This window comes from Botryllus schlosseri, chromosome 14 (assembly GCF_051294905.1).
Source record: "Botryllus schlosseri isolate E-star chromosome 14, Bs_hap1, whole genome shotgun sequence".
NCBI lineage: Eukaryota > Metazoa > Chordata > Ascidiacea > Stolidobranchia > Styelidae > Botryllus > Botryllus schlosseri.
The window spans coordinates 350,627-375,399 of record NC_137249.1 but is presented as its reverse complement, the minus strand read 5'-3'; the positions used below and the strand labels follow the sequence as shown (position 1 = coordinate 375,399).

The 24,773-nt window shown below is 40.4% G+C and overlaps 1 protein-coding gene and 1 long non-coding RNA gene across 3 annotated transcripts; one reads left to right on the top strand and one right to left on the bottom strand.

The window, feature by feature from the left end:
- Window positions 1–1,041: 1,041 nt before the first annotated feature.
- On the top strand, window positions 1,042–24,620 carry LOC145455307 (neprilysin-like). 2 transcript variants are annotated; one of them, XM_080333265.1, is made up of 18 exons: window positions 1,042–1,506; window positions 6,872–6,901; window positions 6,957–7,118; window positions 9,251–9,331; window positions 11,472–11,674; window positions 12,634–12,807; window positions 12,861–12,954; window positions 13,215–13,374; window positions 13,437–13,526; window positions 14,035–14,167; window positions 14,932–15,024; window positions 20,783–20,976; window positions 21,831–21,984; window positions 22,380–22,535; window positions 23,081–23,146; window positions 23,460–23,558; window positions 23,844–23,910; window positions 24,313–24,620. In XM_080333265.1, exons 1-18 carry the CDS (start codon window positions 1,200–1,202, stop codon window positions 24,603–24,605), a joined length of 2,556 nt encoding a protein of 851 aa, XP_080189391.1. In that variant the 5' UTR covers window positions 1,042–1,199; the 3' UTR covers window positions 24,606–24,620. The 2 variants fall into 2 exon arrangements, with proteins under 2 accessions (XP_080189391.1, XP_080189392.1); XM_080333266.1 differs by having other exon boundaries at window positions 1,053–1,506; window positions 23,844–23,920; window positions 24,313–24,504.
- LOC145455327 (uncharacterized) lies at window positions 14,640–20,789 on the bottom strand. Its single transcript, XR_013920315.1, has 3 exons — window positions 20,267–20,789; window positions 19,008–20,236; window positions 14,640–15,312 (listed from the first exon to the last, which is right to left on the bottom strand). It is a non-coding gene; the product is annotated as an uncharacterized LOC145455327 (long non-coding RNA).
- Window positions 24,621–24,773: the final 153 nt, after the last annotated feature.

Genomic DNA, 24,773 nt, shown 5'->3' with positions numbered 1-24,773 from the left:
ACTTATTGTAGTCGGAAAAGCGATGATTTAATCCAAGAACAAACAGGAACGGAAGAGGTTGGTTAAAAGACACGGAGCAGCACGGTTCAAAATTTGCGGAACAGCAGGTCAGCTTTCCAAGCGTCCAAGAATATAGAAATCAGCATCAGGGTGAGTAGGCTACGCTGCATAATTAAGATGTCGTGCTAAACGTTCTATTTAGTCACTTCCGGAGATGGACTCGGAAGTGATTCGAAATGAATTATGAAATTGAATGGGAGGGGGGGGTTGAGTTGAATTCAGTTCAGTTTATATATAATAGCTTTATCCTTTCAAAAAATTACCACAAGATTGCGATGAAATGAAAAGAATATGTTGAAACAGCGTGGAATCGTTTTTGAAATCTCCCAGCGCCCGGACCAATAAACGAGACTGGGGGCGTGGACTAAAAAACAGTTCAGAAAAGAATTGCATTTCTGGTGTAAGATAGTAAAGCAGCTCACATATGCTTTTTTGCGGAATATTGCAGAGAGTCGTAGGTTCTCAGATTGAAAAATCTCTTCCGTACGAAAACTGAATCACGCACGTCATAAACACAAGCAGCATTTCTAGCAAAGATAAGCACGGATTTGCATTTGAATAAAACGAGCATTATGATTTCAGAATGGATGTGAATTATTTTGCTGCTGGTTTGGACTTGGACGTGAAATTTCTGGTGTTTTTTCAATTTTAATGCATTTTTGGACAAATTTTAGCCAATATCGAATTTGGACTTAGGCTTTACACACGAGACGAAATTAATTCTAGATTTGGATTTGTGTCGATCGGACGCTGACGTATGAACTTGACGTTGAATAATTCATATCGGAGCCTAACCCGCGTATATCAGCTATTCCGTCAAAAGCTTCTTAGCTCCGTGCTTAGCACACAGCGTTCGATTCATTTTTCACATCTCTCGAGATTTGAGATCGTAATTAACATGATATCGATATAATTGATCGCGGGCCCCGTAAATTCAATTACCAGTTTCCTCGCGTCTTAGGTGATGATTATCACGAAACAAGAGAGGCTGTCTGAACGTGTATGACGAAAAGACGGTAGTATTTTGGGGACCACAAATTCAAGCCCCTGATTTTTGGGTAGCGATGCGATTCTCTCGTTGAGAAAAAGTTTTCAAAGTTTTGTTTATAAACCTGGGGCAGCAAGCAAGAGTGCGCAGAATGTCGAGCGGTTTTCGCGAGGTTAAATACGCCGAGATGGTTGCTTTGGATGAAAAACGAGTCGATGAAAATCGCAATCAAAACTGTGGGAGGAGTGATTCTGTCTGCCCGTTGACAGAAACAGGGTTGCTGAGCAGAGAATCGGGTGCTGAGAATGAGGAAAAACTGGAATTCAAGAAAAGGAGATACTACGAACCGCGGAATTACAGAAAACTTGCGATTCTTTTCGCTGGGATAGCAATCATGCTCACGATAGTAATCATCATACTATCCTCGCTTTTAGGAAGTTCCCGGGCTTCGCAGAAAGGTGAGCATCTTAGTATATAGTTGGACGACAAGAAAATGTTGAGCTTTTCCAAATTAGATAGTAATAATAAGAAGAATGATCTACACAGTTTTTCCCAAATTGGATTAGAATCGGTAGCTACACAATTTTTCCGTTTCGCGGTTCGCGGAAAGGTAAGCATCTGGGTTTCGGGAATGGTTGATAACGTAACGTTTAATGATTAGCAAAACCTACAATCTACAGTTAGCAATGGGGTTATTCGATTCTGAACCGAGTATGTAGGCCTAGTATGGAGGATATGGAAGTTGAAGTATGTACCATTTATGCGATCGCCAAGAATATAATGTCAGTTCTGCATCAGATTGAAGGTCATTTGGTATTTGTTCTAAATGTTTATTTCACTGTACTTTGGGACACTGAAATACCGTTTCCATTACGTGCGTATAGATTTGTACTGCACATGTTTCGTGTGCTGCGATACGCTTAATCGAAGTTTTAAGGCTTCCACAAAAGAGAATAACTATCGAATCTATAATTTTTGTTGAATAATTAACTGTTGGTCGCAAGGAGTGTGTACTTTCAGTACTCTTACAAATCATGTTTCACTACTAAACTCGAATCGTTAGAATTACCACTCGGTTCAGATTTGAGTACTCGGGTCATTGTGAGCACCTGTAATTGCGGCTCTGCGAACTTGGAATCAACATGCTGTTCAATGTCGTGATAGTAATTGAATGGACGGAGTATGCCTATATGATGGGCATTGTAAAGTCAGCGGTCTTTTCGGCGAGGTCTTTAATTTACATCGGGAGGCTATTGCTTGAGCTGATAGTGTAGAGGCGGGTAACAAAATATCGATTTCTACCAAAAACCAAATGAAAGGCGGTGAGATTAACGCAACGGATGTTACTCACGATGAAACGCAAACAAACGTTTACGCACGGTAGAGTAATCTTTAATGGGAATTCGGGAGCTGTCGTGTTCAAATATGCGAATGAGAGGTTCTTGGAGGTAGAGAACTTCAATACACAATTGAATATTATATTGATATTGAAATAAACCCGAATATCTACGGCTGACATTCGTCAGGAGCAATCATCATCAACTAGTAGACTGTAAAGAATTGAAAAGAACGTTGTATATCAACATAAGAATGATAAATAAGGAACAATTAAGTTTTATTCTCGCTATTAAATCGTCACACATATTACATGATAGCACACCGAAAATCGTGTGTTTTGCCAATTTCACCCTATATACCACCCTAAGAATTCCCGAATAGGGGAATAGAATACACTGCAGCCCTGTATGGGGTCTATTTTCTTGTGGATTGATTTATTTCACTCGTTTTGAAGAGCGCCAGCTCGAAAGGCTTCGGGTTTTGATATATTGATAATGAATATATATTTTTAAATGTGTATTATAGACTCATTTTTACCCGCACTGGAATGGGCGAAAATCCCATAATTTTGTACGCGAACGTGCAGTTTACCTGATTTACATCCCACACTATGGTGGATATCTGATAGATACGCCTATTTCCCACCCGTGGATTTACAGTAGAAACAGTAAATTCTTATGTGCTGTAATCGTAATAACCTATATTTGAAAGCCTGACTCACACTCGTTAATGCTTCCGAACTCCCAGCAGCTTATTCGCATGCGAACAACACTATAGTTCCATGCACTTATGCCCCGTGTTTTTGAAAATTGCGATCAACATTCCAGGCACGCAAAATCCACTCCATGAACGAGCAAACGTTGCCCTTTCATTTGAGGTTCATCAATTCGACTACAAAGAAAACCCGGACGAGTTCGCGGTTAATTAGGTGGAAACGATGCGATAACGTCCTTCATTTCTATCGTATGAAATGTACAGAGGTCAATATCGCCCGTTACTTATCCGACCCTGCCCGCTCAGAATGTCAAACAGATTACAACCCGACCGATATCCTATCCTTGAGCCGATACCAATGAAACCTTCACCGATAACCCCGATCTATGCGGTGGTATTCAAAAGATATGACATCTAGCCTAAATCGCATTTACAAAACCTCACATCATTTATTTGAACAGCTTTGCAGCCATCGGCATGCTTGGACATGAAATAAACTACAGAAAGGTTGCATCTGGACCAGGGGCGGGCAACATACGGCCCGCGGGCCGGATCCGGCCCGCGAAGGGATTTTGTCCGGCCCGCGTACAGTTTCTCGTCTTACATGATAATGTGACCCGCCGCCCTAGTCTGCCGAGATTTCCCACTACTTGCTTACTACGTTAAATTTTAGTGACTGTATAGTGCATGTTATTATATACGTATATGCGCAGCGTGCGAGAGTGAAGCTTACGCATAAGTCCGTCGAAGCGAAAACACTTGCATTATCGGCATTTACGATGTACTCAACCCTAATGTCGTTTGTGGTAATCATAGTGTTTGCCGACTACAATGGTCAATTACACCAGGCTGATATTTCTTATTTTTCATTCTGTGGCCGCCGACTTGTAGCACGGCACACTTCTAGGCCTTTGTAAGACGAAAACACTGCTTATACCAGGGGTCGCCAACTCAAAACGGGTCGCTGGCCACTTTTCAAATTTCGTAGAGGACGCGGACCGCATGAATTCAATATCGACATTTATCAGGCCACACAGTTGAACAACGATGCTATCTCGTCACCTACTCAACCCTTATGAATTGATATCTTGGTAAATTAGGGGTACCGGGGTTATCGAACGCCTTGAAATCTTAATTGAGGATTGCACCGTGTGTTGATTGATCAGATAGAAACAGACATGGCGGCGCCTGTATGACAACGATATTCTAAAATCCACATTGTCTTCGTCATTATCGGCGAGAAATGGCTTTGAAGTGACATTACTGTCATTAAAATGCATTCATTAAATGCGATTTTTTCCTTGTATATGTGGATAAATGGGCGAATAATGTATCCATTCAGCAATCCGGCCCGCCAAGCACTTAATTTTCCTATATCTGGCCCGCCGACTCGAGAAGTTGCCCGCCCCTGATCCGGACACTCGTATAAGCTCTCAGAAATCTATCAATATTCCCAGTCTAGCGGTCGCAGATTATAATTCTCCGACTCCTTACTATATGCTGTGATGTCACGAAAATTGCCGATGTTTTCAACTCTAATGGCCGATACTGATATTTCTTTCAAAGTGTGAGATCGACTCGATATTATTGACAAAGCGACGGAGCTTGTCATCAAAATAAGAAATTCTTTCGGCAGAACATCTGGGAGTGTTTTCTGTTTTTTTCTTCTAAGGTACTGATTAGGAATTGGACATTAGTTTCACCAGATTGACACTGATTTAGAAAATACCCATAAATGAGCCAAAAATACGGCATTTAGTATTTACCCGTTAAAAGTGTGGAAATGAATTGCTGAAAGTAACTATTTTTACTTGTTAATGAGGCATTGCGCTCTGAACATGATGTGGTATGAAATTAAAAGTATGGGTGTGAAATGTTTTTAGTAGCAACAGCCATTTTCTTCGTAAATCCACCATATAATCATACTGCAGCTATCATATCTCCACGAAATGTACTTTTGCACTCTAGCTACACCCATATATCTCAGTGGGATCGAGATCACGGGTTACAGCTTCTTAACCCTTGCAAAATTCCTGGCACACATTTCATCATTGACGTGACCCTCGATTTACTCCCATGGAGAGCCTTCCACATTGGAAAATAACATCGAAAGAATCATTACAATTCATTCTCGATACAGATGCGAGTATACCAGCGCTAACCGCGAAATAGAAAGCGATTGAGATTGTTTACAGTCCGACCTTTGTTGCGGAACCTCAGTTTCGAGGAATTTTCGTCTCGACGGAAATATGATCTTCAATATTTGGCTTCTGATATTTTCCCGCGGCTCACCGAAAGGCGACCTGTGCACTTTCTCGGCTTTAGAAGGCTCAGAAACTTCTTAGAAGGCCGCGCGCTACACTTTCCAGGCCAGTTGCTGCGGATACCTGGGTGATTAATATTGCGCTGACAAACTTGACAGGCTAAAGCAAGATCACGTAAAGGCATGGGCATCTAGTCTGTCATCATATCTGTCATCATATCTGTCAAGTCGTGATCAGCCAACATCATTGTCCCAAAGTGCAATGAAATATAGGTATGGCCGAAAAAATAACAAATTAACTTTAAAGTGATGTGGAGCTGGCATTGTATTCTTTTTCGCACAAAATTTTTATATATTTGAACTTCCCGCCTCTTTCATACTGTATGTGTCGTGTGTCATAATCAATGAAACTAGAATACATAATTCGACGCGTAACACTCGATTTCGTCGGCCATCGTGATACGTGACCAGGGGATATCTGCGCGGGTCACTTTTTCGAATCAAAACTTGAATTTGTCTGAACATTGCAATTCGTAAATTCAAATGTAAAATTGTGACCTCGCGAACCAAAGCGTACCTATCTTTCACTTTTCATTTGATCAATTATTCCGATGCAATCATGAAGCCTGATTCTATTTACGCTGAAATTCAATCACACGCGCGCGCGCGCACACACGGTGCAGTATAAGGACGTATGATTGTATATTATAACAAATACCCATGAGTTGTCATTCCAAATTAACATTCGACAAAATGTGTCAAAACTCGAAATTATTCGTCGCGCTCAGCGCGAAATATACGCCGACAACGTTGGCAACATGTTTCCTTGAATGCGGCGGTTTATTATAATTCATGTAAAATTAATTGTGCGTACTTTTAGATCGTCAAATCCCCGTTGAAACACTTCCGTCATGCTAGCTCGGGTCATACTTCACAAAATGTTTCGAACTAGGTATTTCATCCTGCAGCGCACAGCGTGTTGAAATCGAAGAAAGGGGCACAGTGCTACTTCTGGCTTTCCTGAAAATACTACAGGAGAACTATATCATGAAAAACAAGCCGAGTTCGGTCGTTCGGTCTACACTGTGCAGACATTTGCCCTTCTCGTGCTTATGACGATCAACTCTCTTTTGATATGAAATGAGATGTATTTTTGTTATATTTCTTTCTGACACGGAATTGAATTCAATTTCCACGTTCAGAAACTTTAATTCTAATCTAATTTGAAATCGAAAATGCTTTTCTATAATTCTAATTCTAATCAAATTTTAAAAAGTAGAAAGTTTTCTATAGTGATCCCACTTGTAAGTGGTAACCGTCACTCGTGAATCAAAACTTGAGAAAAGTCGGTCCGAACAGCTCGCTAGAGGTACAGAGCTTCGATGTACCATTGAATTTGATATTGAAATAAACCCGAATCCTTTCGACTGACACTCATTAGGGGTAATCATCAGCAGCGGGTCTGTTTTTGCTGCAGATTGAAATCCAATATGATACTCTATTTTCAGCGTGCACGGATCCCGAATGCATCAGCGCGGGTGAGTCCAATCTGTCATCTTCTTTCCCGTTTCACTTCATTCCCCGCGTTTCCAGCCGACAGGATCTTGAGCAAGATGAACAGGAGCGCGAATCCTTGCGATGATTTCTTTACTTATTCGTGCGGGCAATGGATGCGAGATCACGTCATACCGGAGGACAAGTCGATGCTGTCCGTGTTTGACGGGGTCAAGGAGAAAGTATCTACAGTGCTAAAGAGTGAGATTTTAAGCTAGACAGAGTATGCTACGAGTGCTATGTTATAGTATAGTAAATTATAGCAGTGTTGTTGTTGTCGTCGTTGGCGGTATTCATGGTGTTTGTCGACTACTATTGTAGGTTTACCCAGGGTCGTAACAGCACTTCGTCAGCCCCCCCCCCCCCAAAAAAAAAAACTTTGGTCTTGGGCCCCCCATAGGGTTATAGACCGAACTTCCGGCGATAAACTTTTAACGCTATTCATCATATTCATTGGGAGTTTGTTTATTGAATCAGCTTTTGTCGCCTAAGCGCGAAGCGCGGGAAATTTCTAGAATTCATGATTTCATCGGTCAGTATGATCGGGAATTGCATATATTGGTATCAATTTTTATCTTCTCTCTACTCACGTAATGAGCTGAGTGAGGTGTGTTTGTAGGACCACTCAATATTAATTAAATATCTTTGGGCGTATACCCGTTGGCAGGAACGAAACAGCACCTGGTCAGGCCCAAAAAAACGTGGGTCTTGGGCTCCCATAGGGTGATAAAACGACCCCCCATCACGTTGTTCACGTTTGTCACGAAATCATCTGCACTGTATTGTGAGCCAGCGCGAAGCGCGAAAATTTTCGATAATTTATGACAAAATCGGTCAATCAGATCGGCGATTGCATATATAATATGCTATCAATTTATTGTCCTCTCTACTCACGTAATCAGATTTACGGGTATACTCTATAGAGCTGAGTGAAGTGTCTTGAAAACGGGAGGGACCGTAAATAATGATTAAACATCTTCGGGCGGGCGGACCCGTTGATATGACTTCGTTACATGATGTTATTATGTGACTTCCAGTCTGCTATATATCAAAAAATATAGAATCGTCCAAACGTAGGCTTTTAAACTAAGAGACGCACACGATTTCAAATTGGTTTTTCTTCACTGGCATAAAATTTTTCCCAGCGAGATGGTATTTGTCTTGTGAGGTTCAGATTGCAAGGACAGGAACATTCGGCGCCAGTCATTTTGGCGCCTATGGACAATTAAACCTATATGTATTTTGTATATAAAGAAGTCTTCGGTCTGCATAAGGGCATAGACCTTTTCGACCAAGCTTTTTTCGCTGCCGATCGTTCTGGCACACTTCTTGGAGTCGCATGTTATATGGCCTAAAACTTGATTGAATGTCTTGGTTGGTCGTGGCGCTGTAATGGCCCAATACCCAATAAAATAGATAAATGGCTACTTGAATTCGCATAAATTTTCAAAAAATACTCTATGATTTATGCTAATTCACGAAATAATTTTGGGCCCCCTTCGAGCTCGATCCCCCCCAATTGGGGGGCTTGGGGTGCGGCAGTTACGGTGCTGGGTTTACCATATGTCCTCCTTCAGGAGGATTTGTCCTCATTTTTCAAGTTTTTGAAAATGTCCTCCGACGACGCTTAAATGTCCTACTTTTTGAGATATTGTCCTGTTTTTTGAGAATTTCAGTCAAATTTACTGTCCAATTGGAGTGAGATACCGTAAATCATCATCGAAGTGAAGCTTCGGCGGGTATTTCCGGAGCTTATCCGGAAAGATGACAGTTTTTCAGTCAAGAAGTAGAAAAATTTACTATTTTCTGAAGGTTTTATTCCGGAATTCTGGGTTTGAAAATTCGGAAAAAGTATCCTCCTTTCTCGATCCCAAAATATGGTAACCGTATACTATGGTCATTTGCACCAGGAAAAAACAGGACTTCGTTGACCCCGATTACTTAATGACTTTAAATTGACTCGAAAATTTTGCTTCGAGTCACGAGTCTATTCACATTTTTGAGACTGCGATCAAGTCGAGTCAAGTCGATTCATTTTTGCAAGGTGACACGACTCAAGTCAAGTCATCTGATAAAGTTCCCACACTGTATTATAGTATATAGTCAGTGGTGGTGAAAGCAATCACCGATACTCCAGTTGGAGTAGAAGTATTCCAAAGCATATCCACCTGAGAAAGTAGGCAAGTAGTAAAAATTTTCTTGCAGTAGAAGTAGCCTATATACTTCTTTACTGACCACCTCCGAGTATGTAGTATATCAGACTTTGCTACACTATACAGTGTTTATAGTTAAATCTTGAAAGATTTTCTCAAACTCAATGAATTTCTGCGCAGGAGTTTTGGAGGAGGAGCGATCGGACGACAGAGAATCGGTAAAAAAAGCGAAAACTTATTTCAAATCCTGCATGGACACAGGTGAGTCATTTTTGACGTGCCGCCCCTCTTGGATATTCGGATTACATACGAGTGAATACTCTGATTGAAATAGACCCGTGTGACACTTGTGCGACCCGCGTCGGCATTTCGGATTTTAAAGTATTCGACAATATTCAACTGCCAAATATTTTTTTTGAAAACTTGAAACTCTAAAACCACTCCGAAAACATTAAACTACTCATCAAGCTTCACTATCACGTCACTTTCAAAAGATATCATGCTGTGGAAGACCAGCTATTATTATGTCAGATTGCATGCATGTTCACGATAGTAAAACATGACCCGAGTGAATGAATCGAGTTGAGTCTGGCCAAACGTTAAAATCAGAGGACCTGTGACTCGGAACGCGGTGACTTAGTATACAACCACGAACCCAACAAACTGTCATGGGCAACAGTAATATATCAAAAGGTTGTAACTTGCGTTGTGTAGCGTATTTGGCTATTAAGCAGCTCGGCATGGCAACCATTGGCATGCTGTTGCCAGCATCATCTTGGATCTCTTTGTCCGTGTTATTATCGCTAATTAAAAGTCGTGAGTAAAATGGTAGTACGCTCCACAATCGGAACAACATTGGGTTGTTCGGTGATTAAACATTATATTATAACATATATAGCACCTATAAATTATTACATTTAAGTTGTTATTGATCTGCTCCAATATTCGAAAGTAAATATAACGCTGATTTAATTTGACATTGGCAATGTCATGAGCAAAAGCCTACTTATCAGCAGGGTTGTAACCAAGTCACAAGGCTCCGAGTCACAAGTCAATCTCACTTTTATAGTTTTGACTCGAGTCAAGTCGAGTCATTTCAATTCACCACCGAGTCAAGTCCGAGTCCAAGTCAGCGAGCAGAGGGTCGAGTCCGAGTCATGGAATTATGACTCGAGTCCGAGTCCGAGTCATTGTGTTGACTGCTCAGTTCCCAGTTAAAGTCTTGGTAAACCCACTTTTTATAACTCTGTTTGGTGATATCGAATGGTTCGCATTTATAATATAACAATTTTCCTCACTTTTAGCAGTTTCTGGTCGCATTTTCAAGTACCAGTACCAACAGACGAAATCCCAATAGTGTGTTGGCTTCGGAATTACAATGAAATTTCGGTCTTGGCAATCTGAGTCATGCGCAATGACTCGAGTCCAAGTCGAGTCAATACACAGATTGACTCGAGTCGAGTCGAGTCATTTCCGTATTTTGAAAAAATGACTCGAGTCAAGTCGAGTCATCAGAAAATCGTGACTCGAGTCGGACTCGAGTCATTACAACCCTGCTTATCAGGAGTACATCGGAAGCCCGGATTAGGCTACACTCCTCGATTGCTTTGAAACCAGATCAATTTTTGTTAAATTCTAAAATATTCTAAACATAATTATGGCACGTCAAATGTCCGCTAGCTGCGAAAGTTTTACAATGTCGTTAAGTATTTTTCCACTCGTATGGGGTCTACAACTCATTACTTTTTACAGATCATGCCAAGTACAACAACAATTTTATTCAAGTATTTAAAAATGTTTTGTTTTTTCGGGCCAAGCTTAAAATATTACAACCGTAGAGTTACCATGCGTCCTCTTTCAAGAGGATTCCTCCTCTTTTTTCACTAAATTGAAAGTTTTCTCGGAGGACAACTAAATTTCCTATTTTTGAGAATTAGTCCTCTTTTTCTAAAAAAAAAAGTATTAAAATGCCATAAAAAAGTCGACTCCTAGGCATAATTGGGAAGCAGAAGTATAGAAAAGTGGGTAATGCAGAAGTCGATCAAAATGATGACCTTTTTTTAGTTGTCATCGCAAAAGCAACGTAAATAAGCGGATTATTCGGGAGTCGAGATAAAGCGCTGACCTTTTTTTTTGGTCAACACTGTAGTATTGGTATAAAAATTGGTATAAAAAAGGCAATAACAAATTCGAATAGTGGAGGCCAGTGGCTTGATATTTCTTGATACGACTGTGGGCTGCTTACATACAAAGTTCCTTTGAAATCTTTGTCAGTTTCTAACGATTACCATTGTCGGAGAGATTCGGGTTTATTGCAATATCAATATATTGTTTAATTGTATATCCAAGTTCTGTACCCATAAGAAGCTCTTCGAATATCCAGACAAGACCCTGCTTTCAGAAACGATAGATTCGCTTGGTGGTCGGCCGATACTCGAGATGATCGACCAGTTGGGTGGGATGCCATTGTTTGGGGACCCCCTCCCTCCATCTTTCACTGTCGAAGAATCGCTATCGAACTCAATGACCAAGTACCGCACGGCCGTTCTGTTCTGGTGGGGTGTCGATGCGGACAACAAGAATTCTTCGTCCTACATTTTTCAGGTCACAACTAGAAAATATTCAGATTTTACAAATTAGATTAGAATTGGAATTATATCTAGACAGTTTATTCCAAGTAAGGTTCGAAATAGAAATAATATCCACAGTTTATTCCAAATTAGATTAGAATTAGAATTATTGCCACAGATATTTTCCAAATTAGATTAGTATTAAAATTAAAACTATGCAGTTTTATTTCGAAATCGCATTAGAATTTGAATTAAATCCACACAATTTATTCCAAATTAGTTTAAAATTAGAATTATAGCTACACAGTTTTTTGCAAAATTACATCAAGATTAGCATTATTGGATCACAGTTATATTAAAAATTACATTATAATTAGAATTACTATTAGCGTTGTACAGTTTATTCCAAATTAGATTAGAATTAGAATTATTGCCACAGATATTTTCCAAATTAGATTAGTATTAAAATTAAAACCATGCAGTTTTATTTCGAAATCGCATTAGAATTTGAATTAAATCCACACAATTTATTCCAAATTAGTTTAAAATTAGAATTATAGCTACACAGTTTTTTGCAAAATTACATCAAGATTAGCATTATTGGATCACAGTTATATTAAAAATTACATTATAATTAGAATTACTATTAGCGTTGTACAGTTTATTCCAAATTAGATTAGAATTAGAATTATTGCTATACATATTTTACCAGTTGGATTAAAATTAGAGTGACTGAATTCGCAAAACACCAAGAAATTGAATTCAATTCCAAATTAGTAAGAAATACAACCTAAATCAAATGGGAAATGGCTGTACACAAAATTTGGCTTGTTCCGCACAATACAGCTCTCTTGTAGCATTTTCAGGAAGAGCATATATGATTCGATTGCATTAAAATGAGAGCTTAAAACATTTTACAAATTAGATTAGAATTCTATTACCCGCGGTAGTTCGTTCTGATTTGGCATCTGCAATTATCCAGTTCTCAATCAGGTTCATGAAGGCGACTTAGGGATGCCGACTCGCGATTATTACATCAACAACCAACGCCGCATGTCAACCCTGCCAAGTTACACAAAGTTCATGTACGACTACCTCGCTAAGATTTGGAAAGAGAAAAACGCATCAGATTTCAACGAAAACGAGCTTAAGGCGATGCTGAATCAGGTATAAGGTCTTTTTATCGGAGAATATCGCCCAAAAACAATCCATTTTTGCAGACAATACATTTTGAGACGAAAGTCGCGAAATTGATGACTCCTCTTGAGAAAAAGCGAGATTGGCGCGCAAACTATCGGAAGCGATCGATACGAGGTGGATTTAACGATAGTTTATTTGTTGAACTGTTCGACTCGATTTGAGTAGAAAATTACGGCCTATTTCTGCTTCTATACTTGAATGAGTTTTGACAGGTATTGACAATGACTACTTGTACTTGTACTCGAGTAGAAATTTACGGCGTTACTTCTAAATCTACTGGAGTACCGAGGTGACTACTTTCCCCGCTTCTAGAACGGAGTAACAATTTTTGCCAATTCGAGCAGTTGCTCAAAGATTCACATCCTTTGTTTCAGACATGAACTCAATTGGAGGCGGTCCCTTTTCTTGGGAGAAATACATCAACGCCACATTCAGGCTCGCCAACAGAACTGTCCAACCCACCACTGAAATTGTTTCGTTCGCGGACACATTCATTCGGAACGTGACGTGGCTTATTGAGAACTATGACAATGAGTTGCGTTAAGTCTAGGGTCGACTTTATGACTTGACTATGACTCGATATTACGACTTCACAGATCTCTTCAGAACTACATCGTTTGGATGAACTTGAAAAGTTATATCGGATTACTGGGAAAAGAGTACCGAGACACGATGTCGCCTTACAAGTGATTTCAACTCGTTTTTAAGCTTTGCAAAATCGACATCATTAGTGATTCGATTCTGAATCGAGTATATTAGCCTGCGAGTCAAATATTCGAGTGCCATTTAATATAACGTCACGTAACTGTATGTAGAGAGTTTAAATACGCACCTTTTTGCGACCATAAACACTATAATGTCAGTTTTACATCGCATTAGAGATAATTTGGAATTTTGGATCATACACCTAGTCACTCTGTGGCAATGTTGTGTGTCAATCATGACTTCACAGATATTTCATTTTTACTAACGTGCATATAGCTTTGTACTGCATGTTTCGTATGCTGTGATACGAGCAATCGTGGTTTCAAGGTTTCCCACAGTGGGAAATAGTATCGAAACTATAATTCTCGTTGATAAATTCACTAATATTGGCAAGGAAGGTATCAATTCGGTACAGTAAGTTGCTCCCAGCCCTATACTGTTAGGTCGAATGTCTCGAACATGAACATTTAACCTATTGCGTGTTGACAGTCTGGCGCTATCAGGGACATCGAAGGAGAAACCACGTTGGCAATCGTGCTCGTACGCAACCAAATCGAGATTCGATATGCCAGTCGGATCGCTTTTCGTACGAGACGCGTTTTCAGAGCAGAGCAAGGGCGCGGTGAGTTTTTAGGGGTATATACTCGTCGTATACTCGTATACACAAGACCGCATTTTCATAGGCTTTTACGGACTAAAACAGTGGTTCTCAACCTTTTTTTAGACACGCCCCCCTTTTTGATAATGAAAAATTTCGCGCCCCCCTTATCGTCATATCACAAAATTCAACCGGGATGCTAGCAACCCCAACAGATTATTTGGTGGTATGGTCGGTTATGAATGTTGATGAGAGAATAAAAAATATGAAATTGGGTCTATAAAGAGAGAAACACGCGTGTATTGGAGGTAAATCGCGCAGATCGCGAAATATTTTTTCAGATGACCGCTTCTTCGCGCCCCCCTTCGGATGTTTCACGCCCCCCAAGGGGGGCGCGCCCCCCAGGTTGAGAACCCCTGGACTAAAACCTCAGCATATCAATTGTGATTGGCAATAATGACTCGGTCAATAACAATAGCATTCTAAATAGCAGAGGGATGGGGAACTGGTGATTAGTAAAGCAATGATGATACACGATGACTTGACTATAGAGACTGGATAAGACAGCCACAACGTCATAAATCCACCCACCACTGTCGACGAGGGAGAACCCGGTTTCATTCTCGGCAGTGTCTTTGCCTAACTGATGTAATGGACCGTCGATCAAATCTACTATGCGAACTTCGTTGTTATATACAGGACACTTTTATAATTTCACTGGAAATGCTGTAGTGATTTAAGTAGCAATGAAATGAATGAAACAATTTAGCGATGGTTGTTATCCTCAGACAGAAGCGATGGTGAATCACATCCGAGACTCTTTCATCGACTTTCTTCCTTCGAACGACTGGATGGACGACGCCACGAAGGCCAGATCTAGAGTGAGTATGAGTAATGTAGGATGTTAATTGCATCGGTTTTAAGAGCGCAATCGGCATCATAGGCGCCGAGTTACGGGGTGGCGGCCACCCCATACAAAATGCTCAAACGCCCGCCGTCTGTCAATTAGCGAGTCTGTGATATCCCGTAAATGCCAACTATTTACCATTTACCGATACGCGATCGAATAATTGAATACGCAACTTCGTCGGCGACGACGAACTAGAGCTAAACGCCCCAATAAATTGTAATCCATGATTAGTAATCAATGATCATACAATCGAAGCGACCTCGTTTACGGAGACGGACTTTCAGCATTCCCGTGACACTTACTGGCCACGGATAATTTCGTGGCCGGCCACAGATATTCCTTGGCCGGCCATGAAAAGTGCTATTCTGTGGCCGGCCATGGTGATTTTCATGGCCGGCCATGAAATTTCAGTATGGCCGGCCATGAAATTTCCATGGCCGGCCATGTCAAACTCATTCTCATGGCCGGCCATGACTAAATTTCATGGCCGGCCATAGATAAATTTCATGGCCGGCTGCAACATATCAAGTTAGTATCACTGTGTGTGGCCCAATCGTGGTCGAATGTATGATCAATTATGTTCTATTACGGGCGTACGGTAAATAGAACTAGGTGAGAGCGAGAGTTTAGCTCAGTTTATATGCATTTTCACCCGAAATACCAGAAGAATAGCGATACAATGAAAAGATAGGAAGTAGATGAAACGATCTGAAATCGTCTCTAGGCCTATATATCAATTAGAAACACAAAAAATGATGTAAAGAATGCATTGAAAAGGGGGATATCCGCTAAATGAAACAGGAAATAATGGTATAGAAAGCTAGAGGCGATGAAGATATTATCAAAACTGGTAACTGATGGTAAGTGTTGATTTGTATTTTCTTTTTTTATAGAAATGGACCTAAATATTCGGCTGAAACTCGTCACAGCTAATCGTATGCAACTGCATAGAATTGGAAAAAACAATGTATACCCAATATTTGTCAGAAAATCTCTATAAGTTCCCCAAAAGCTGTGAGATTCACATGACATTCTTTGGCCGGCCACAGAACAGATAAGAGCTCGCTGTGGCCGGTACTTCCCCGTCCTGATATTGATTTTCAACCGTAAGATGTGCAATGTGCATTGTGCAGTTGCAATCAGGGCTTTGGAGCCGGAGCCGGAGCCCGGAGCCGGAGCCCCGGAGCCGAGCGTTTTCACCGGAGCTGGAGCCGGAGCCGGAGCTCTACATAAAATTTAGTCGGAGCCGGAGCCGGAGCTGGAGCCCGTTATTTGAGGAGTAGCTCCGGCTCCGACCTATTTCATAAGATGCTATTATATATGCAGCAACCAGATCTGGTGATTTATCATAATTGAACACCAGGCCTGAATTTTAATGCTGTGCACAGCAATGGCGTGGAGTAAATTGCGTTCTAGTGCAACTATGATGTTGTCGACAATTGACAAGTATTCAGTATGAAGTCACAAGCCCGCACGGTGGAACCTATATGTCTTTGTTGCTACATCGGATGTTACTAACGGCTGACGGAATTTAGATTACTATAGATAACTAACCTATTAGTAGATTAGTAATCTATATAGACCAGGAATGCCCAACCTTTTCGACTAAAGGGGCACATGAAATTGACGAACGAGTGCGCGGTCCACTAGCCACGCCAAGCGGGTAAAATTTTCTAAGTTTATGAATAAACTAGGTGAGTATTGCGGGTCTATTGTATACCACCCGCTAGGCTCAGTTTGCAAGGACACAACTATTCGGCGTCTGGACACATCGATATCGAAGGTCTCCGATAATATGCGACAATCATTTTGTGCCTACATTTCACCGTCAACGATTTTATGCGAGCGCAAACGCGAAAAGACTTTCTTCCTTAATTGCGAATACAGTTAGACTCAATCGGGTAAATTAGGCGTTTTTTCATTTTCAATAGGGGGTAGGCTACCAAGCAAGAAATCGAGTGACAATTAAACACGCGAAGCGTGAAGAAAAATTTCGCTACTACTTTAGTTTATTGTAATGTACGACGATTTACTCAAAATGTGACTGGACCCTGGATCTGCCAATGCGTCGGAACTGATATTTTAGTCATCAACATCCCAAGAGTTGCAGCCAGAATTATAATTTTTGGTTGGCATTACAAGTTCACAATATGAGCAATTCATTTTCGATAATATAATAGGACATTACCTCGCGGGCCACGCTAAACCATCTCGTGAGCCACATTTGCGAGCCACCCCTGATATAGACAGGACCATTCGATAATTTTGGAGCCGGAGCCGGAGCTGGAGCCGGAGCAGTGGTTATAAGGCGGCTCCGGAGCTGGAGCCGGAGCTAATGTATGATAGAAGAGAGCTCCGGAGCCGGAGCTGGAGCAGTTAAAATTTACGGCTGCTCCAAAGCCCTGGTTGCAATTGCAATCGATTGTATAGTTAGTTTTATTTTGTAAATGTGCAAACCTACGATTAACAATATGATGATGATAAGGCCCTTCATTTTTCAACCATCTTTATCGTTTATGTCAAGTCTGCGATGCGAATAAGTAATACATATATATTTGATCCTGCAGTTTGAGGATGTTTGTAGGGGCAGTTTAAAATCTTTTGTGGATTGCCCTGATGAATTTATGAATAATACAATACTGTACTGGGAATTTGTCTTAACTCACTGCCGATTTTCGATTTACGCTTAAGTAGACTTGACTATATACCTCTTTAAATGCATAATCTGTTCCATCGAGATACTGGATCGGTCAATATGCCGTCATTTTACCTGTTTTCTTGTTTTCAGTACTAAATACCGTAATGAAAGTACCCGAACGAAACAATTACGGAATCAAAGAACTAAGAATATGTGGAAAATACTGTTTCAAGTTCCAGAAAAGCTGTGAAATCCACATTACATTCTGTGGCCGGCCACAGAGCAGCTCGCTGTGGCCGGTGCTTCCCCCGATCGGATATATCTTAGTTGCAAACAATTCCATAGTGTGTTATCTTTCGTATAGCTCAATAGCTGTGAATTGGATAATGCCAGGCTGATACAATTCTTCCTTTCTGTATCAGGTCTATGACGAGTCCGCGATATACGGTATATACATATTTGATTATCGTACTGCTTTACAATACATACGACGTTCGAGATCCTCAACATCAATGGAGGTTGCACTCATTTGCACGATGAGAATTGTGTCGATGAATCTAAGAATATTTCTATGCCGTAGCAGCACGTGAACTTGACACACTGCAGATGTGCAGATATCGTTCATTATAATTCGAAATTTGAATGCAGTGCAAATACTTATCGCCGTGTAAAGTGCATCTGATCCCTCGTGCCCCTGCTGGGTGTTTTCTGTGAAAAGCATGTACTGGACACATTGCATTCATGCAACTACTTCTATATGAATTGTGAATGATTGTAATCATATCTTCAATTGCTTCAGGTCTTGTGAAATTGGTAACGAAATAAACAAACTTTTTGTAGCAAAATATGACGATTTCTTTATGTAGAAAACGAAAGAGGGGCAGGGAGTCAGATTATCTACGTTTTCATCACTAATGGGCTTGGGCGATGGAGATGCGAAGAAACTGCGAGGCTATCGAGTCTGCATGCACCACGGTTTTATCTTACCACGCAATCTCATTGTGTTGATCGGCTGGCGTGATAATATAGCGGCAGTCGTCTATACAAACCTTGCCGCCAGCAAGTTCGTATTGCAAATGAAGAAGATCTACTTGACTATTCTCAAATTGGATGCAAAGGGCGGATTTTGATCCAACTAGATGTGCCAAAATCACGAACTGGCCATGAACTCGTGGCCGGCCACGATGAATTCTTATGGCCGGCCATGAAATTCACTGTGGCCGGCCACAAGACAACGCATTTTCATGGCCGGCCACGAATATTTCACAAAAAAATCTGTGGCCAGTAAGTGGCCACGGGAAAGCTGAGACCCCTACTGCGTTTACGACGTCGATTTCGACATGCGTGCGCCGAGAAACGCCTTCGCCTCTCTCGACCAGACGAGCGAATTCACGTTCTACGTATTAAATTGTATTTACGTGCATATTCGTTTACAAAATAATTGTTGAGTTAGCCTATCTTTAATTGGATCGCGAAATAGGACAGTGTGTTTGTGTATGCCTGCGAATTGAGAGTCATTCCAGCGCAAAGTGCGCATATTCATTACTCTATCAAGGCTTTGCCAACTTTTATCGGGGAATGCAGCAATGCAGCTCAAATGTCGTTGTATGAGCAAACAATTGTCTCGATGTCAGACTCGTAACTCCATTGTGCTAAACGAAAGTTGAGGAATTACTGATTAGATGCGCATTTTCACGTTTGCTATTATCTGTAGGCTACTAATTCTTGTCTGCTTTATACACGCTCCCTCGATGTCTCTTGTCAGTGTTTGATTTGTTTTTAATACCGTGCATTGTGCAGTGCACGGCGTTGAATTACGTTATCAAATATTGATGCAACACGAGATTCTCGTTGGCGCGAATTCTGATTTTATTCGATTAGTTTGAGCGGGAACCTGTTATGTTCCAATAAACTTTATTGCTGGACGGACCTTATCGGACGCAATAATATCGTAGATCGAATTTCAAACCATCTGAATTTGTATTCCTATTGATAAGGTTGCGGCATGCGCCCATATTGCTCTTGTTGCAATAGCATCTCGATACTTAAAATCGCACCATTTCACGATCAAATTCGACTGGCGGATCGGGACCTACGTAGGCCCCGGGCTGATATTAACCAACGCGTTGTCGGTATTAAAGCCCTACGTGCTTAGCCAGGCACTTTCCCATTTAAAACTAGAAAAAAGCCCGTCCTTTTGAAATGCCAATTCGTTAATTCGTATTATCAACGCTGCGCTCGTCAAATTGACGAGAAACATTTGTCTGCGAAATGGGTCATTATCGTCTGATGTGCGCTATAATCGCTCATATGATTACCACGATGATTACCACGACCTGCAGCCTGCACGCTATGCATAAACTATCACGTGCCCTCCTCGCCACCTCATCCGCGTCAGCGGTGTCTTACAAAAGCCTAGAGGTGGGCCGTGCTATAAGTCGGCAGTTACGGAAAATATGAAGAATATCAACCTGGTGTAAATGACCATAGCAATCGACAAACACCATGAATACCCCAAAACAAACAAACTATCACGTGCACCAACCTAGGCCTGACATCATAGTGTTCTAAGAACACTATGCTGACATCGTTACCATCCGGAACTATCGAGTCTACACTACAGCAGGACTGGTGCATTTGATAAAATCACCAGCCTAAACTATAGCGCTGCTACTGGCCTGGCATGATTTGCCTGATATCTCTACTTATGCGATTGTTATATCGTACTGGCTAGCTGACAGCGTGAAATTGAATAACTTTGAATCTGCGCGATTGGTCGCGAACAAGACTCGAACTGACGTAATTGATTAGCGCGAATACCAAAACATCAGTTCCTGTTTCACATTTTTGATAGCGAGTTATCGTTCTAATTTGCTTGTTACGAAAAGTGAGTAGTTTTACTTCTATTTGTAGTAGCACATTTCGAAAATCCAGTACACTGTACGGAATCTGATTAGGAATATGAAGCGACTCAGCCCTCTCTTCTTCTTAAGATGACGCGAGAAATTTTCCGTATATGGCTGCTTGAAGTAGCATTGGCATGTCTTGGGAATCGCTACTTCTGATCATTGAAATCTGTGACTTGACGCAGGAAAAGGCCGAAAAAATCATACCAGTGATCGGATATCCCGATTACGTCACAAACGAGGAGGATCCAACCATGGACGAGGAATATGAGTCTTACGAAGTGATGCAGTCTGAATATTTCAAAAACGTGATCAGGATCCAAATAGAGTCTTCGAAAAACCTGCTCATGATTCTCGACGATACAGTTGATAGAAATCAGTGAGTCACGAACTGTACTTTCCATACCAATGGAAAACGATAGAATTTTAAGCTTTTCAAAATTAGATCAGATTTAGAGTTATATCTACGCATTTTTTTTCTTCAAATTACATTAGAATTATATACACACGGTTTTTGACCAAATTAGATTACAACTAGATATAAACACATTTTCTCAAATTAGATTCGAAATAGAATTGAAGATACGCAGTTTTTTTCGAATTATATTGCAACTAGAATGATATCCACATATTTTTCTCCAAATTTGATTAAACTTAGAATTATAGCAAACCATTATTTTTTTAAATTGCTTGAGTACTAGAATGCTATCTGCACATTTTCCAAATTGGACTGGAATTAAAATTACTGAATTCACAAAAAATTGGAAATTGAATACAATTTCTAATCAGAAAAAATACCACAAAAACCAGTTCAGCTCATATAAAATTAATTCTCATAAGCACGAGAATGGCAAATGCCTGTATATGCCGCGCCTGACTTGTTTCGCACGATACAGTTTTCCTGTAGCATTTTCAGGAATAAAAATGAGAGCTTTGAAACATTTCACGGATTACATTATAATTAAATTACCTGCAATTTGCTCTAATTTGTCTAATCAGACAACTAAAATTATCTGGTTGTCCAAGTCTGTTCACAAACTCTCCTTCTAACCAGACTTTTACTAAATACCTATTTAGTTAGTTGACGTTCAACTAACTAAAGGTTTTTTGAGTATAGTTCTATAGTTCTAGTTCTAGTTCTAGTTGCGGATTTTGAAAAGTGAGTAGTTCTAGTTATAGTTACGCTTCTTCAAGATCCAGTAGTTAGTACAACGTCTCCTTCCAACTGTACAGATGGCTGACCAGTCCGGCGACCGTGAACGCGTTTTACAGCGCGACTCGAAACCAGATCTCCTTCCCGGCCGCCATATTGCAGCCTCCTTTCTACGATGAAGCGCAGCCGAGCTCGATGAACTACGGAGGAATAGGGATGGTGATTGGGCACGAGGTGAGTATTTCTGGTCAGAACTGATCCAATAAGTTGTCAGCTTTGTTATTCAAGTGCAGATGCAGACGGAAAGACTGATAATTTTACATTTCTACAACATCACAAGTATAAATCCAAGCTATGTCAAAAAGATTTCAAGTGGAAGCAGAAATGGAAGACCTGAAAACCTCTCAATTAACAGATACAAAGACTAAATTTGATCGAAGATTCGAATAAGATTAGCAGTTAAACTGACGTGCTAATTTCGAAATTGCGAGATGTATCTTCGCCAGTCGCCACCATACCAAATATTAGGTGTCTTACAAGTCGTCTAAAATCATGACCACTCCAGTCAGTAGTGCAAGTATGCGAAACTGACTATAAAAATGCAGTGCGTCAGCAACTGTCTTTGGCAGATCACTCACGGTTTCGACGACATGGGCTCCGATTACAACGGAGACGGGGATTTGGAAAAGTGGTGGAGCGCAGAGTCAAGACGAAATTTCGAGCAAAAATCAGAATGTATCGAACGTCAGTACGGCGACTACTTTTGGCCAGAAGCAAACCAGAAGGTGAGACCGACCCCCGGCAGACTTGAGAGTGGTACTAACTGTTGGAAGTTCGCAACTAAAACTACTACTAGAACTATACTCATGTTTCAAAACTAGCAACTAGAACTTGAACTAGAACTACTTGATTTTCAATACTCGCGTATAAAACTTGAACTACTCACTTTTCACTAAACTACAACTACAACAACAACAACTAGAATTACTCATTTTTCAAAATCCGCAACCGGAACTAAAACTAGAACTACTCACTTTTCAAAACTCCTCAACTATAACTACTCACTTTTGGATACTCGTAACTACCACTAGAATTACTCAATGTTCTGAATACGCAAATAGAACTAGAACTATACTCACCTTGAAACTCGCAACTAGAACTTGAAGTAGAACTACTTGCTTTTTAAAATCCGAAACTATAAATAGAACGACTCGAAAAATCAGTGGGCAATCAACGAGATTGGTATAGTTTGTACAAGTTTGACATCCCCCCCCCCCAAAAAAAAAAATCCGTATCGATCGCATCATTTCCTCTATTCTTCGCATTTCAGCTGAACGGAAAGCTGACTTTGGGCGAAAACATCGCGGATAACGGAGGAATACGACAAGCATATAAAGTGAGTGATATGTCGACATGTATATGAGCTTTGCCGTTTCGTCTTCTGTGTTTCTCCGTCTTGGTGCGGTCGCGGAACTGTCTATAATTATGATGCTACATGTAGTAGAGCTGTGTTCTCGATGCTAGCGCTGCAAAGTCCTATATACGCGATCTTGAAGTAGTATTGCTTTAAGGTATTTCAATTAATTGTTTTCCCTGATACTCATCAGATGACAAAAGCAACAACGTGATAGTAGATCGAAAAATATAGTCGTTTATAGTGTATAGGGACGGTGTGAATATGAAATTCGTGATGATTTGTATTTTTGCAGGCTTACGAAAAATGGAGATCCGTAAATGGCGAAGATTTGAAACTACCAGGACTTGAAAATTTCTCAGAAGACCAATTGTTCTTTCTGAACAACGCACAGGTTTTGTCTCATTGCATATTATGTAGGGCCTTGCGATTTGATTATTTCGAATCCGGATCGAGTATTAACGGTAATAGTTCGAGTCGAATTGTGCTTATTGCTACTAAGAGTCAAATCATCAACGAGAATTATAGCATATAGATGCTTTTTTTTATACTGTGGAAGCCTTGAACCATTCTTGTTCGTATCGCAGCAATAGGTATATATTTGAACGTTTCTTCATGTACTAGCTTTCGTCCAGTCCTAATTTTCTGTCTCGTGAACTTGAATTGACTCTTTCTGCAGATCTGGTGCAGTTTGGTGAGGCCTCAATTCGCGGCAACCGCGGTCGCCACGAACAGCCACAGTCCAGGTTTGTTCAGGTTCGTTCCGAAAATATTTCCCGGTTTAACCGAGTCATGTTTAGATTCAGATAAATAAAATTAGGGCGGGCAAAGTATTTTGTCTTGCTCCTTGCGTAGAAGGAGAATTCGTTTATTTTACCCTATATAACAAGAAATAGTATAGCTATATCCAAGTAAGTACGAAAAAGAAAGTATCCTATATAGACCTAATATTTTCTAAAAAAGAATCTGTTACGCAGAAGTGGAAGTGTAGTCTAAAATCAAAATCCTAAACCGGAAATAATTTTGTCTCGTTTATTGATAATCTGAAATTTGTTTAGGTCTTTTCAACTTTTCAACATTTACATTTAGAACTAGAACTTTACCCGGCAAAAAAAATCTTTTTTTCTTAAATCCATCTCTGATCGCAGGGTCATCGGAGCGCTGTCAAACTTCGAAAAGTTCGGAGAAGCTTACAACTGCAAACGTGGCCTCGACAAAATGTATCCAAACAAAAACGACTCTTGTCGGGTGTGGTAGTGTGGCGTCACATGCCGCGAATTTCCGTTTCGTCTTTGTAAATAATGTTTTCTTCGGTAATAAAGAGAGACTTTGTATAAAAAGCGTTTTGTGTTTAAAGAGAACAGTGACTTGGAATCATCAGCTACGTCATGTTGTTACTTGTGCGAACCATCAGAACTATATAGTTCTTTACCTTTGCTAACCTGACAAACCCCAAATTTTTACCGAGTTCCATAAAAAAAATCCACCGAATTACACATCTAATATAGAATAAGTTCACGAAATGAACTGTGTGTCAGCAATAGGTTTAAAAAGGGCCATTAAAACATGATTATCCCTATATACCAAAAATTATTTTGAATATTTACTG

What these genes read in the sequence shown, in the direction of transcription:
- LOC145455307 (XM_080333265.1), top strand. Translation starts at nt 1,200, where the DNA reads ATGTCGAGCGGTTTTCGCGAGGTTAAATACGCCGAGATGGTTGCTTTG. An exon ending in CAGAGCAGAGCAAGGGCGCG is followed by an intron (nt 14,168 to 14,931) that starts GTGAGTTTTTAG and finishes TGTTATCCTCAG; the next exon opens with ACAGAAGCGATGGTGAATCA. An exon ending in TCTTTCTGAACAACGCACAG is followed by an intron (nt 23,559 to 23,843) that starts GTTTTGTCTCAT and finishes CTCTTTCTGCAG; the next exon opens with ATCTGGTGCAGTTTGGTGAG.